The sequence below is a fragment of the Crocodylus siamensis genome, chromosome 7 (genome assembly GCF_052110815.1).
Source record: "Crocodylus siamensis isolate JL-2025a chromosome 7, ASM5211081v1, whole genome shotgun sequence".
NCBI lineage: Eukaryota > Metazoa > Chordata > Crocodylia > Crocodylidae > Crocodylus > Crocodylus siamensis.
In genome coordinates this window covers 53,230,749-53,244,013 of record NC_143401.1, presented here as the reverse complement: position 1 = coordinate 53,244,013, position 13,265 = coordinate 53,230,749, and the positions used below count along the sequence as shown (strand labels likewise).

General features: G+C 35.7%; 2 protein-coding genes across 3 annotated transcripts in view; one reads left to right on the top strand and one right to left on the bottom strand.

The window, feature by feature from the left end:
• Nucleotides 1-13,265, top strand: part of LOC149859797 (uncharacterized) — a 38,771-nt gene that overhangs the window by 16,442 nt on the left and 9,064 nt on the right. The gene's annotated exons all lie outside the window — the stretch shown is intronic.
• The window catches only part of TET1 (tet methylcytosine dioxygenase 1), a 174,318-nt gene continuing 162,050 nt past the window's right edge, over nt 998-13,265 (bottom strand). For both annotated transcript variants that reach the window (XM_090057968.1, XM_090057969.1), the window contains one exon: nt 998-13,265. In XM_090057968.1, the coding sequence (XP_089914094.1) occupies nt 12,139-13,265 (1,127 nt within the window). In that variant the 3' untranslated portion in view covers nt 998-12,138.

Genomic DNA, 13,265 nt, shown 5'->3' with positions numbered 1-13,265 from the left:
CTGGCTTTTTTCCATGGGGCTATATCAAGGTTCTGCATGCTCAGTGGCAAAAGGTGTGGCTGGAGGAGACTTGAGCCATGGTGCCTAATACCCTCAGCTCTGCTCTGTTGAACAGATCTGGTGGAAAAAACAAGATAATTCTTGCAGCAGGGTTTGCGAATATTTTGTCCTTCTTTAAAAAGATGTTTTTACTACCTCTCTTGCTGAGGGTCCTTGAATCACCTTAGGCCTGCAACTGAACACAAGCTGTAGTCATAGGAAAAGGGCAGGACACCTGCCCGATAGGCTGATTCTCTCATTTACTGGAGCAGCTCCGTATGTTTGGATTGGATCAAATTGCACTCTTGCAGGGCTGAATCAGTCAGGTGGTGTCCAACCATGAGTATCCAGATATAAGCAAAATGGTTAATGATATGACTGGAACATTTTGTAGGAAAAAGTACTAATGAAAATGAATTAAATCTTCTTGCTTCTTCTTTAACAAGTTTGAAAGGAACTGTTTATATCTGCCTAACTATAACATTTTTAAAAAAAGGAAGATGTAGTTACTGTACAAAAACCAGAGATTATTGTGTACGTGGTTATCATAACTCCCTCTTATGCAAAGGGACTTTATTTCGGCTGAAAGAGTATCAGCCATTCAAGGCATTCAATGCCATCTAATACAAGACTGTGCCTAGCTTTAAAATCAATGCTTATAAATTCCTTATTAAGATAACAATTCACAGAATAAACTTAAAATAGATTTGTTTTAGTAATGGTGGAGTATATGGGTGCAATAACTTGCTCTACAATGCAGACTACACCCATGATGTTATATACTAAGTTGTGTTGTAATATCAGGGCTTCTAACAGTCCAGCTATTTAGTCATTCAGTACCTTCTTTTAGGAGGGTCATCATAAATAATTTATTTGAATTTGTATTTGGCAACACAAAGCACTATTTTTATTTTGGGATTTATCTTACAAAAGGGACAGATATAGCAAATATAGGAAAAAAAATAATACTACTGAGTGCAAAATAGAAGTATAAAATTTATTTAAAACCACCCACAAATTTCTGTGTAATCAGGAATGATACAATTTGTAATAGTCTTTTTAAAAACTCATGACAAGATTTAAAATATATTTTCAATTACAGTATTCATTTAGCCTTATTCAGTTAGGACAATAAAAAAAAAGAAAGTTTACCTTCTAAACAGATGAGACGCACAAGAAAAATATAACAGAACAATTTCCACAACAACAATCTTTACATGTATGTTTCAATACTAGTATCAACATTTCAATGCATCTTGCTACATAAACATGAAATCATGTACAACAACTGCTTGCACCAAAAACATAGCTTAATTAGGTCTTTCAAGTAACATGCAGTCACAACTCACAAGTCTTCAAGTACTGCTGGTAAGGGTTCCCTTGTCTGCAGAGAAGATGTCATGATTTAGATCCTCAGCTAGTATAAATTTGCATAGCTTCCTGGCTGTTAGTGAAAGTATGCTTATTTACACTGCATGAGAATCAGGCCCCAAATGATTTTCAAGACATTAAGTATTTTTATCCCATCTCCTGTACATACTGTAACATCATGAAGTGCTTTTTCTTTTTGTTTTGTTTTTCTCCCTGTACATAAAATTATGTTTTGCTTTTCTTATTTCATTTGTCAGAAGGTCTAAATACAGTAAGTTGATTAGCTGGAGGAAATCCAAAACCTGAAAGAGAAATATTAAATGCATCCCAAAAAAGAGAAAGAAAGAAAGAAACAGAATACACAATCATTAATACATCTTTTTTTTCCTCCTTTGGCATACTGTGCCTTTTTAGCTTTTCAAAATCCTCATGAGGGAATCAAATGGCATGTTTGTATGTTGTTGCCTTAAAAATTAATATTATATCTGCTGGCAACAAATTCCGGTCAGCATTTATGATACATCGTAATATTACTGGATTATCAAGAGCTATTCCTTCCCAAATTGAACAAAGCAATATTAACAGAATTCAATCTTAAGTTATTAAATATCATTAATGCTTAAGTTAAATAGGCTTGTTTTTAACTATACAGGAATGCTGTTTGCATTAACTTGTGGCTTTGCAGTCATTTTGGGAATTATTAAGAGTGTAGGCTCACAACAGTCAGAATGTGAAGGCTGCCCTGTGCTTGTTACACTAACAGAAAGGTATTCACAAGGATAAAAAGAAATGTACCCTATAGTAATGTTTCTCAGCACCTCCACAGTTTAGATATATAAGAATGAAAATAAATCAGTTTGTTTTCTTCCTCAGACTTTTTTTTTAAGGGAACCCATTTTATTTTTCCAATGCAATCATATGGTATTAAGATGCTCAATGCTTAACGCAAAACTCCCATTGGCCACAGTGGAAGTTTTGCATGACTCAGGTATGCAGGACTGGGCCAATGTTTTGCTATCTAATATTGCCACAAGTAGGGTAGTTGGAAAACTTTGGCTTTCAGCTTAATGCCTCACAATTCACCCTAATGTGGCAGTATTACATAGTATTACAAACCTCGCTGGATCTGGTTTCAGCATAGAATGGAGCTGGGTGATTTCTCACAACCCCACTTACAGTGGTCAAGTAAAGCTGGTAATGTCATGGAAAAAGACAACCTTGTGTATAAGTATATGAAGAAAAAATTGCCCAAATTTGCAATTAATACTAACCACAATTCTACTAGTTTTATGGCCAGGTTATTATCTTGTGGAACAAATCCTTTACCACATTCTTGTTGGAGGCAAGATGAGGAAAGAAAGACAGTCTGTCATGAAATCCCTACCGCCTGTGCTACTATACACTCTACAGTATAAAATCTTTCTAAACTACATTTCTTGTTTTCCAAACTAAAAACCAGCATGATGGTTTGGATTTTACTGGCCAATGTGTGTGCAGCAGGGATACTGTAAGGAAAAATAACTCACTAATGATTGCACAATCAACCTTGTGGACATGTTTCTCATTTACACAAATGTCTCTACACTCACAGCAATGTAAAGAGGAGTGAGCAGTGGGTCTAAATTACATTTATACCCACTTAAATGCCCCTTTACCCTTCTGGAGTGGCTAGTGTAAATAAGAATCAGACCCTTTATTCTTGCATTAAAAAACAAAACAAAAAATTGCATTAAAATAGTATATGAAAATAAACTACAGTAAGATACAGACAGTATTTATCAAACAACTAATTAATAAAATCTTCCACCACAAGTATGTAAATATTCTGTTGCAGCAATTGTGATATTGAGTTAAGTGAAGGACTCCTGTTCCACTGAAAATTGCAACAACAGTTTCTTTAACTGCATTCAGTCTTCTGCATGACATCTCTGTGTAATTTAACTGACAATTGTGTTCTGCTGCCTACACATGGAGGATTTTGGTGTCTGCAGTACTGAGCACTTTGATTGTGTGTGGAAGGCTGACTCGACACACGAGTGGGTAGAACACTTGAATAATAGCAATAACCATGGTTGAAAACAACATTATCAACCTAAAACATTGATTTGATATGGTCATTGTTATATAAACAGCATTTGGGGTCCAAATGCTGTAATCAATACAAGTAAAATATGGGAAGGTTTTTGGCAGTTTAGTATGGAATACCTTTAAACAATATGTCACTTTTATCATCCATTTCATTTTAACAGTAATCCTGCAGGTTTTGAATTGCTTCACAGGACAACTTATCCTCATATTTTTCATCATCAAGGGCCAGATCATGCCTTATGGAGAGAAAGAAAAGAGAAGACTTTGGACAGAGGAGCAGATTCAGACATAAATAAAAAGTAACATGTATAAAAGTCTAGCACAGCAAAGAAAAGGGATGAAATTTGTTGCTAGCTATGGCATGGGAAGAACTGAAGGATGCTGTATTGAGAAGGACTTAATGTCACTTGAAGGCCAAAGTCATCAGTTAGATTTGGGTTACATTGTGGCTATATGCAACAGCTCACGCTGGACTGGCAGAGTTGAGACAAGGTTATGCAATAGCAAGAGTACCTAAAAGCGTTGTGGCTAAATGAAGAAGTCCATAGCAAGCAAAGCTGAAAGTTCTATGCCCTTTCACAGGGCAGAATTTCTATTTCACTTCTGCCTTCTCAAGATAGAACAGTTCTGCTTCTTGTTGTGGAAGCAGGGAGAACAGGCAAGCCTGTACCACCATTTCCCCTTGAAGAATCTAATGTCAGGGATGGCGCTAAACCTACACAGCTTTCCGGCTACCTCTGGTCTTCTGGCTCATCTCTGCATAGAGATAAAGCAAGAAGATGCAAATAAGCACTTTTTTCCATTTATGCACCATTTATGTGCAAGACTAGTGAAATTTGGATTATTACATCAAGACTTGAACAGCAGAAATCATGCTTTAACACAGAGGATAGGGAAGAATTCTAAACAGATATTGCAGCACAAGCAAAGAACGATGCAAGAGAATCATGACTATGGGCAAAAAAGTGGACATTATTGGCAAAGTACAGTGTTGGCTTAGCTGTACAGACCTAAAAGGTCAGAGAGGTAGGGTGTAACCAATTAATTAAAAGTTCTTAAGATTAAATGGGCAGCTTACGAGTTTGCTTTAAGCACTGACAGGAAACCAATGAAGCAAAAGGAGGGACAGAAAGTCTCTTTCTTGGAGTAAAAATATAATTTAACTTCAATATTCTCAATTCCCTGGGAGATAAGGATCTAACAAGACCACCAAAAGATCACCGTAAGAGATGAAAGAGATGATTGAAACAAAATCTACAGTGGGTGTGTCTACATGTGCTCTCGACTGTGCAGTAACCACCATTACTATGCAGTCCTGGTAGCTTATGGGTTGTTTATGACCCTACTACACAGTAGAAATGAGCTACTGTGCAGTAGGGTCTGTGTCATGGTTCGTGCCCACTGATGCTACGTTGCCATAGCTTGTCACTACAGCGACATAGCATTTCATGTAGATGCACCCAGTAAAGTAGAGAAAAGCAGATTAACAGACAAAGGAGAGGTGAGATGGGGGAGGGAAATCAAGGACAAGGCTTACGCTTGATTTGCTACCTTAAAGAACAAAGAAGGTTTTTTCAAAGAAAAATTATTGAAGGTGTGTATTCAGGAAAATTCAAATCTTCATAGTATTCTGTAACAGAAGGCTAGAACACCACCTTGAGCTGACAGCTGACATGGATATATAGAGCAGGTGAACTACAAAGGGATCAACCAGAGAGCTGAGAGAGCTGAAAGGTTCACTATTGCTAGGGACCATTCACAACGAAAGTGAACTGTGCAGCAGCTCCTTTAGTTTTGCAGGTTTCCCCATGCATCTCCCCCCCATTGCTGATTGGCTGAGGAGTCCCCATGGCCCTGCTGCTTGCTGCTGCTGGGAGGCAAAAATGGCACTGTATTTAAAGCCATAGTTTTCACCTTCCTGCCAATCACGTGTGAGCTGTGGGGCCCCTCTGCCAATTGGTGAAGGTGGGGGAAGGGGTGTGTGCAGAGGAATCTGCAAGATTAAAGGAGCTGTTGCACAGCCCACTTCTATCATGAATTTGATAGGTCCCTTAACTATTGCCTATACTGACAAGAAGCCTAAGGGGAAAGCAAGCCAATAGAATATCCTAAAGAGAGAAGATAAAGCACATGTTGAGAATTATTCATTGTCACTGAAGAAATAAAAACAGACCATACATGTCACTAAATATTATACTGTAATGTTATAAGTAACTACCTCCTCTGAAACACCTAAGCTTCTAAAATGGAAATGACAAAGCAAACATGAGATATAAGCTCACTAAATAATTTGCTGGAAAAAACTGACAATCTCTAGCATAGACAAAACAAAGTCTGATCTTAATAGCATCCAGTATCTTCAAAGAAACACCACTGACTCCAGAAACTGGTCTGTAGTGTTTGGAGGCTAGTCTCAATCTCCTACGTACTTTTTTTGAAAAAAAGATTTTTGGCTACTGGGATAACAAAAAAATATGCAACTTTCCTTTTTCAGAGTCCAAAGGGAATAACAGTCACAGTTTTACCGTGGTATACTTCAGTACCATATAAACAATATGGTACTGAATCATTACATATAATAATTACTACATATAAACAATAATGATACAAGATAGTTTGTCTGAAATATCAGAGTCCCAAAAAATTCTTTTATTGTGGTTTCCCACTACTTCAGCAAAATACTGATGTCATAGTTTCAGTACTTTTAACACAGGCTATGATTCTTAAGAGCAGATAAAAAGGGGGAGACTAACAGAAATGCTTCATCGTATCTGAATACGTTGTATTTTTTAAATCGGATCACAGGCTGTATGCAGCTCTTCATAGCTTTATATACAACTTTCAGGCTTCACATGCCTGATTAGTCCTCCACTTCCCGCTTCAGGCAGAATGAACAGGATGGTAATTATAGCAGTGCTCGGTTCTTTGTCCAAGGACCATATATGTGGTAGATTAAAGAGAAAGTGGCCTTTTTGATTTTACAAGGAAGTAAAAGTAGGGCGGAGAGAAACGAAGCAAGATTAATTCCTTCAGAGGAAGAAGAGAAAAGGAATTAAGAGCTACATCAACCTACAGCAGTAACATGACCTGGTGACATGTCCCCCTAACTGAGATGCAATATTATGACACAGACATTGTAAAGCAGTGCAGGATGTCATAGCACAATTAAAATGTGTTTCCCTGCAGTTTCGTTTGATGACAAAGTTGCTCACTTGGTTTTCCAGACTAAATTAACAGTTGGTTAAACTAAAACAAAAAAAGATAAAACAAAACACAACAGCCTTTCCGTATGTGGTTGGCCTGTCTTCCTCTGTAATTTCATCATGTAAGATCAAAGGCTCTCCTAATGTTTTACAGTTAGGTAGCCATTCTTCCATATGTGAGACATAGAACACAATGACAGTTTAATAGCATGTCACAAAGATCTGACTTCAGAAGAAATGCTGTTGTAATTGCTACAATGGAGTTGAGAGACCATTCATTCACTATTACAATTACTGTTATGCGTAAAAACATCTGAAAACTGGCATACAAATTAACTTTTCATAATTTGGAAAGGGTGTTTTCTCATTTGTGTGTACATTACAGCATTTTTGTGCAAATTGAGAAGAAATTAGACATTTACATAAATTAGAAATCAGACAATAATCATTAGGACTGACTACATAGCAGATTTCTTATGCTTCTGTTTAATGTAGGGCAGGATTGAGCCCTAATTTTTAAATATAAAAATGCAAATACAATTTTTTTGGTAAGTTTTTGTAAGACCTCTACATTTAACAAAAAGCATACTAACATACTGGACCAAATACTACTGCCATTTGTACCTCCATAGCTCCATTAACTGCAAAGGATTTATACAGTATCAAGCACAGAATTTGGTTCAATTATATCAATGCATACTGAGTTAAATATAAAAATTGCAGGAAAGCCTGATAAATCAGCACACTGCAAGTAGTGGTACTGCAGTGATGTAAATGAGACCCAAATTTGACCATCTAACTTAAAAAAAATACTGTAATGGTTTTAAGAAGATATTTTAAAAGGAGAAAACAATTGTGTGCTATATACAACAGTAGGCATTAAAAAAAAAAATCACCGTTTTACCCACAGTTACCACACTACATTGTCAAAGATGCTACAATAATTCCCTATTTTAAACATAAGGAAGCATTGTGGTATCTAAGATCACAAATCTTAACAACCATTACACTAAATACAAATGTCAATTAATTAAGTCAGGATCACTTAAAGATACAATTCCGTCATAATTGTGGCTACCATTGCTCAGTTTGTGTGTTTTGAACAGTATTATTAAAATACTAGTCATGTTGCCTCACAGAAATAGTCTACATTACTATCTGTGGGTTTTAAGTTTAAGATCCCAGCTTGGTACCTCATTCCCTGTGTCAATAAGAACAGAAGAACTGCAGTGGTAGCATTTTTCATTTCAGTGGACGCTACTGCATTCTTGCAACAGTGGCTCATGTGAGTCAAACAGGAATGATATATTCTAGCAAGTATTACTCCTTTTCTCCAAACTGAATATATGGGGCCCCTTAGAGGAAGGGATGAGGGATGTTCCTTCTGGAAAGTCAAAGGTGTGCTGTTTTGGGTTCCTTGCTGGAATACTGTTCAGAAGTATAAAAGTAAAAATACAGCCTGTCAGAAATCTGCAAAGTTAAACATTTGGAAATCTATACTACCCTTTCTCTATGAACACCACTTCTATTGATACCCACATGGGATCCAGAAAAACATTTGGTTCTTAGATTCTTAGTTACCTTGTCCTTGGATCTGGTTCTTGACCTGGCCAACATGGAAGAACCTTGCTGAGGATAAGAGGAAAATCACAGAGCAGTTGGGTGGGGTGGAAGAGAAATAATTGTATTCCACAATTTATATATTTTAGAGGATAATATTGTTATAAGTGATAATCTTACTCAAAACAACACAGGTGTGTGTGCAAGATTCATAAATATTCTGAAATGTTATAATAAATAGCACACAGCTGTAAAAACAGTAAATAGGTGTATTTTTGTAGCACAATACGTTACTAGAAAATATTTGCTTTTCAGATTGCACTCTGCTAAGTGCCACATCAGAAAATAAAAAAGGTGGCAGCTAATCTGCCTATCAGATGTGATTATGTAACTATAATTAGGGTATTTTTTATAAATTGTCAAGAAAATACCAATGGGGGTAATATTTAACTCTTTGGACTGGGCATTTTTACCATTTCAATAACTGTAATAAAGCAGTACGGAGGATTTTAGCAGCTACCAAGTAATAATTTGAATATTTTAAGATGTATTCTCTTCTCAATTGCTGCATGAGACCTATTAGGCTGTATTTCCTTATTGGAGTTGCTGGGGGTTTACTGATGTAGTCAGATGAGAAAATACTTGTAAAGAACAACCTTGCTTAAAGATGTCCTCTTATATGCACCTCTCCTATTTCTTGGTTCTCTGACTGACCCTTTTGTTTTTCTAAAGGAATACTTTTATCACTTAAAGGTTTGTAAATGACTAGAAAGTTCAAGTAAGGCATTTCTCGAGAAGGGTTTAAGTGGACATTCATCTGTGTTAATTTCTTGAACTTGTTGCAAGGCTGAATAATTGCCCTAAAGCTTTCCTGGCTAAATTTAAGTAGAAAGGTTGGTATTCGCTAGAGCAGTGGTTTTCAATGTCAGACTCAAGGCACCCTTTACTAGATGCAGGTACCCCTCAGAAAATGCCAACTCTTAGTTTTCACTCATTCTTTGACTGTAGAAAGATAATAGAGCAATTATTCTTTTGCAAAAATTTAGAAAGCCCACAACAGGTCAGAATAGTTTTAACATTAGGGATTTCCATTTGAAATCCCTGTGAATGTTTTATGTATCATGTTTGTATATCTAACAGTGCCAATATTGTGTGGTACCCTGTAGCACCCTTGAAAGGTGCTGTGGCACCCTGGTTAAGAATCACTGTGCTAGAGAGTTGCTGATTTTTACAGGATTTTTTCATTATGCACTATATATGCATATGGCATTGTGAAATAATGGTGAAGCTATCAATGATACAATTAACAAAAAAATCTTTCCAGTACATAATTTACCATAATGCTAGACAAGGGTACTCGTATAACAAATATATTATTGGAGCAGCTACAGCAGCTTACAGTACTACTTACTGTATGTACAGCTGTAATTTTATTATATCTTAGGCTCACCAAAAATATACAGGTTTTAAAATGGATATCTAAGGCACACAAAAATACCATAATGATTTAACGTATACTGTATTTTACATATTCAAGAAGCAGAAAACTGCTGATACAAAATGACGGCATAATATTGACTTTGTTTTATTTACAATCCCTTCATATCCTCTATTTGAACAAATAACAAGCTTTGAACTAAAATTTGCAGCATATGGGGTTTTTACAAGTTTAAATTAAAATAGGTAAGATACAAAGAATGGGTCCAATTCTGCTGTCCGTGTGCCACCAAAATTCTTAATTTCAATAAGCAGTTTGCATGAGGACGCAGGGTTGCACCCAAGGTCATTACACAGTGATTACAACTTTAGGCCTTAATCGAGCAGACACTGCAGGTGTATAAATGTACATCAAAGAGCAGTCAAACTGAACTCACTAAACTACTCCCATGTATAACTGCTCACTAGATCAGGACCTTAGTTGGCACTGTCTATAAAAAAAATAAAATTCACATATGTTTTGCACCAAAACTGTAAATATAACAATTATGGTAGAACTTTTTGAGAAAAAAGCACCTTGTCTAGGTTTTAGATAAAATGGATCTAGACATTTCAGATTAATTTTATTACAGCACCAATACATTATAATATCAAGTATATTACTGGTATACATTTTCATTGGAAAAACTTAATCTCAGTTACATAACCTGTGTGGTTATATATTGTGAGAATTCACAAGCATGATAAATGTGGAGCTTCACTGCCAAGACCTAAGCCCACAACGCTTATTCCCAACAGTAGTCCTTACTTGAGTAGTTCCACTGACTGCAGTGTGATTGCTAAAGTAAGAACTGCTTTCATAAATAACAGCTGCAGGTTGAGGTCCTCACTTAGCTAAGTTTTTTGTTTGGTAATAAGATGAATAATAAATAAGTTGAATAATAAACTGCAAAAAGAAATGAGAAAAGGAGAACTGGAAAGAGAAGGGTCAGATGCTACAGTACTTAATGAATGGAGTGTCTGCTTTTCCTCTTGTTTAGCAAAATAAAACTGTATTCATTTGTCATATGTCACTTTTCCAACTCAAATGGAGAACATGAATTCAAATGTTTGTATTTAATACAATTCCATATAAAATGTATGGATCAGTGTTCAAAATAAAACAAGACATTCTTTAAAAATATATTTGAAATGAGGAAGCATTCCTAGTGGCTGGTGAACATTCTGGAAGGGTATTACCAACTAAAATTTGTTGTTAAACATTTGATATTAGAATATTGTTTTAATTTTCCAATGCTGACTTCTTTTTCCCCACATGTATTTTTTTTTTCAGAACAGAATAAGGCAACTCTAGGGGGTATTTTTTTTTATCCCAAAACAATCCTACCCCTGAGGCGTTAGGAACATTTGGCTGGATCATAAAACTTGCAATGCTCCAGATGAATGAGACGTATGCGCTTATTGCTCAAATAAATCATAATAAAATCTGTCTTCAAAAAACAACAAATAACATTCTTTACATAATTCCCAATAGCAACACACATATTGACAAGATGTTTCTTAATTTCATATTTGTAAATAATTAAATGCTTCTGCATTTTATTACTCTTATGTGTTTATGTAACATAAAATTTTCAGTGAAAAAGGGCAAGCCTAAAAACAATCACATATGCTATTAGCATATATATTGCAGTTGTAATACTATGGAACTCTACACAGCAAGAATAAAATGATTTCTTCTGTAGAGTATGCACAAACCTTAGACAATATGATTCTTATACTATACTATTTCAAGTTAATTTTAAAAATAGAAAGTGCTTTTAAATATATATTTACAGCTTACAAACAACTTCCAGCCATCACTATGGATACCTTCATATTTATGTAATGATAAATCTATGCAGACAACATTCTTCCATTGGTTCTTTTAAAATATTTGTCATTTGGATTTTATAGCAATGATTGGAAGTTGTTAGAGCAATGGCACCATGAAGTAATAATTCAGCTTATTATGTTAACTGTTTGATGTGGTCAAGCACCAAGAGCTGTGTAGAGCTATCAGTGTATAACTTGATTTTATATCATAAAATGTGAACCTGTTAAAATCCCTACAAATGATTTCTTTTGTAGTAAACAGACTTGATTTAAAGCACCAAAATATAAATTCCTAAAGGTAATAAATTGAATGAGTCAATCAAGGTTAATAACCTAACCCAAATAATTTTAGAATGTATTAAAACTATACAACTTTTTTTTGCTTAAAATGTGCTCAAGCACCACCAAATGTTAAAGTCACAGTTTAAGAAAAATCCCCATTTTTACCTCAGCCTTAAAATGGTTGAGATGAACAAATAGTAAACTACATAAGACTTGTTCTTTAACAGCACCTTAAAGAAATACTGTATAACACTGCACCAAGGCAAGGCATTTGCTACTAAACCTATGCCCAATGATTATAAGGCCCTGCAACTCGAGTGAGGGCATAAGAAGACACTGTTATTATATTATCTTTAGTTACTGTTAATGCTCTGCGTGATGGAATTTGGTTGAACTCATTTTCTTCATAGAAAATCTCTCTAGTTTCACTGGTTTGCTTTGTTTTCCTGCTGTTAGAGTTTAGTTCAGCATTTTCAGTCCCTAATTTTTCTGCTTCTTTTTCCTTCTCTTTTGCCCTCTCAGCCATCTTTGCTTCCCACATAGCTAATCCATGTTTTGGCTCATTTAAATTTTTATGCTGATAGAAAACTAAGGAGATCCGTGTGGGATGATTGCGGTTTGGTTTTTTAATTGGTGTAGTGGCGTGGAGTTCACGTCTTGCACATTCAATTAAAATAGAACCATGAGAAGGTGCCACAGCAACACCACCAATGTCATCATCCAAAAAATTGTGCTCACTGTCTGACCACAGTTCCTCAGTTTTTTCTTCAGAATCTGTTGGTTCTCTTAGCCCATTATTTTGCTTTTCATCAATAGCTTCAAAATCACATATCTGTTCTTGATCAGATCCACCTTTTTCTTTTGGACATTCATGAGAACAGTTAGCTTCCTTTTTTATTATGTCCTTTGCTGGAGAGTTTACTGACAAATCGCAAGAGCTGATCAACTCTGAAGGGGGAGAGTTTTCTAACTGAGGCAGACAGTTTTGCTTGTTGTCCGGCTGCTGTTCAAGTACGCTGTGCGGGGGGTCTTTATGGGTTACGTGGTCTGAAACAGTGACTTCTGGAAGAATTGGTGGCACACCATTCATTTTATCATTAAGCAGAATTCCAGTATAATCTTTGACTGATACATCAAAGTTCTTACAATTAATATAAGGTGTCACATGAGGTTGCTTACTACTGCATTCAAAATACCCGTAGGGAACTGAAAAATCTGGTTGAATATTAGCCACTGTTGTTATACTAGGCTTGTGTGTTAATGCTGAATAAGGATGTAAACTATCCACCTTAAAAGGGGAAGAAGCAGTATATTGTTTCAATATAGTAGTGTTTGAAGCATTTTTCATGGCATAAAGGTGATCTGAACTCCCCATTTTTATTCCAGGTTGCAAAGCACCAGTTTTGTTCC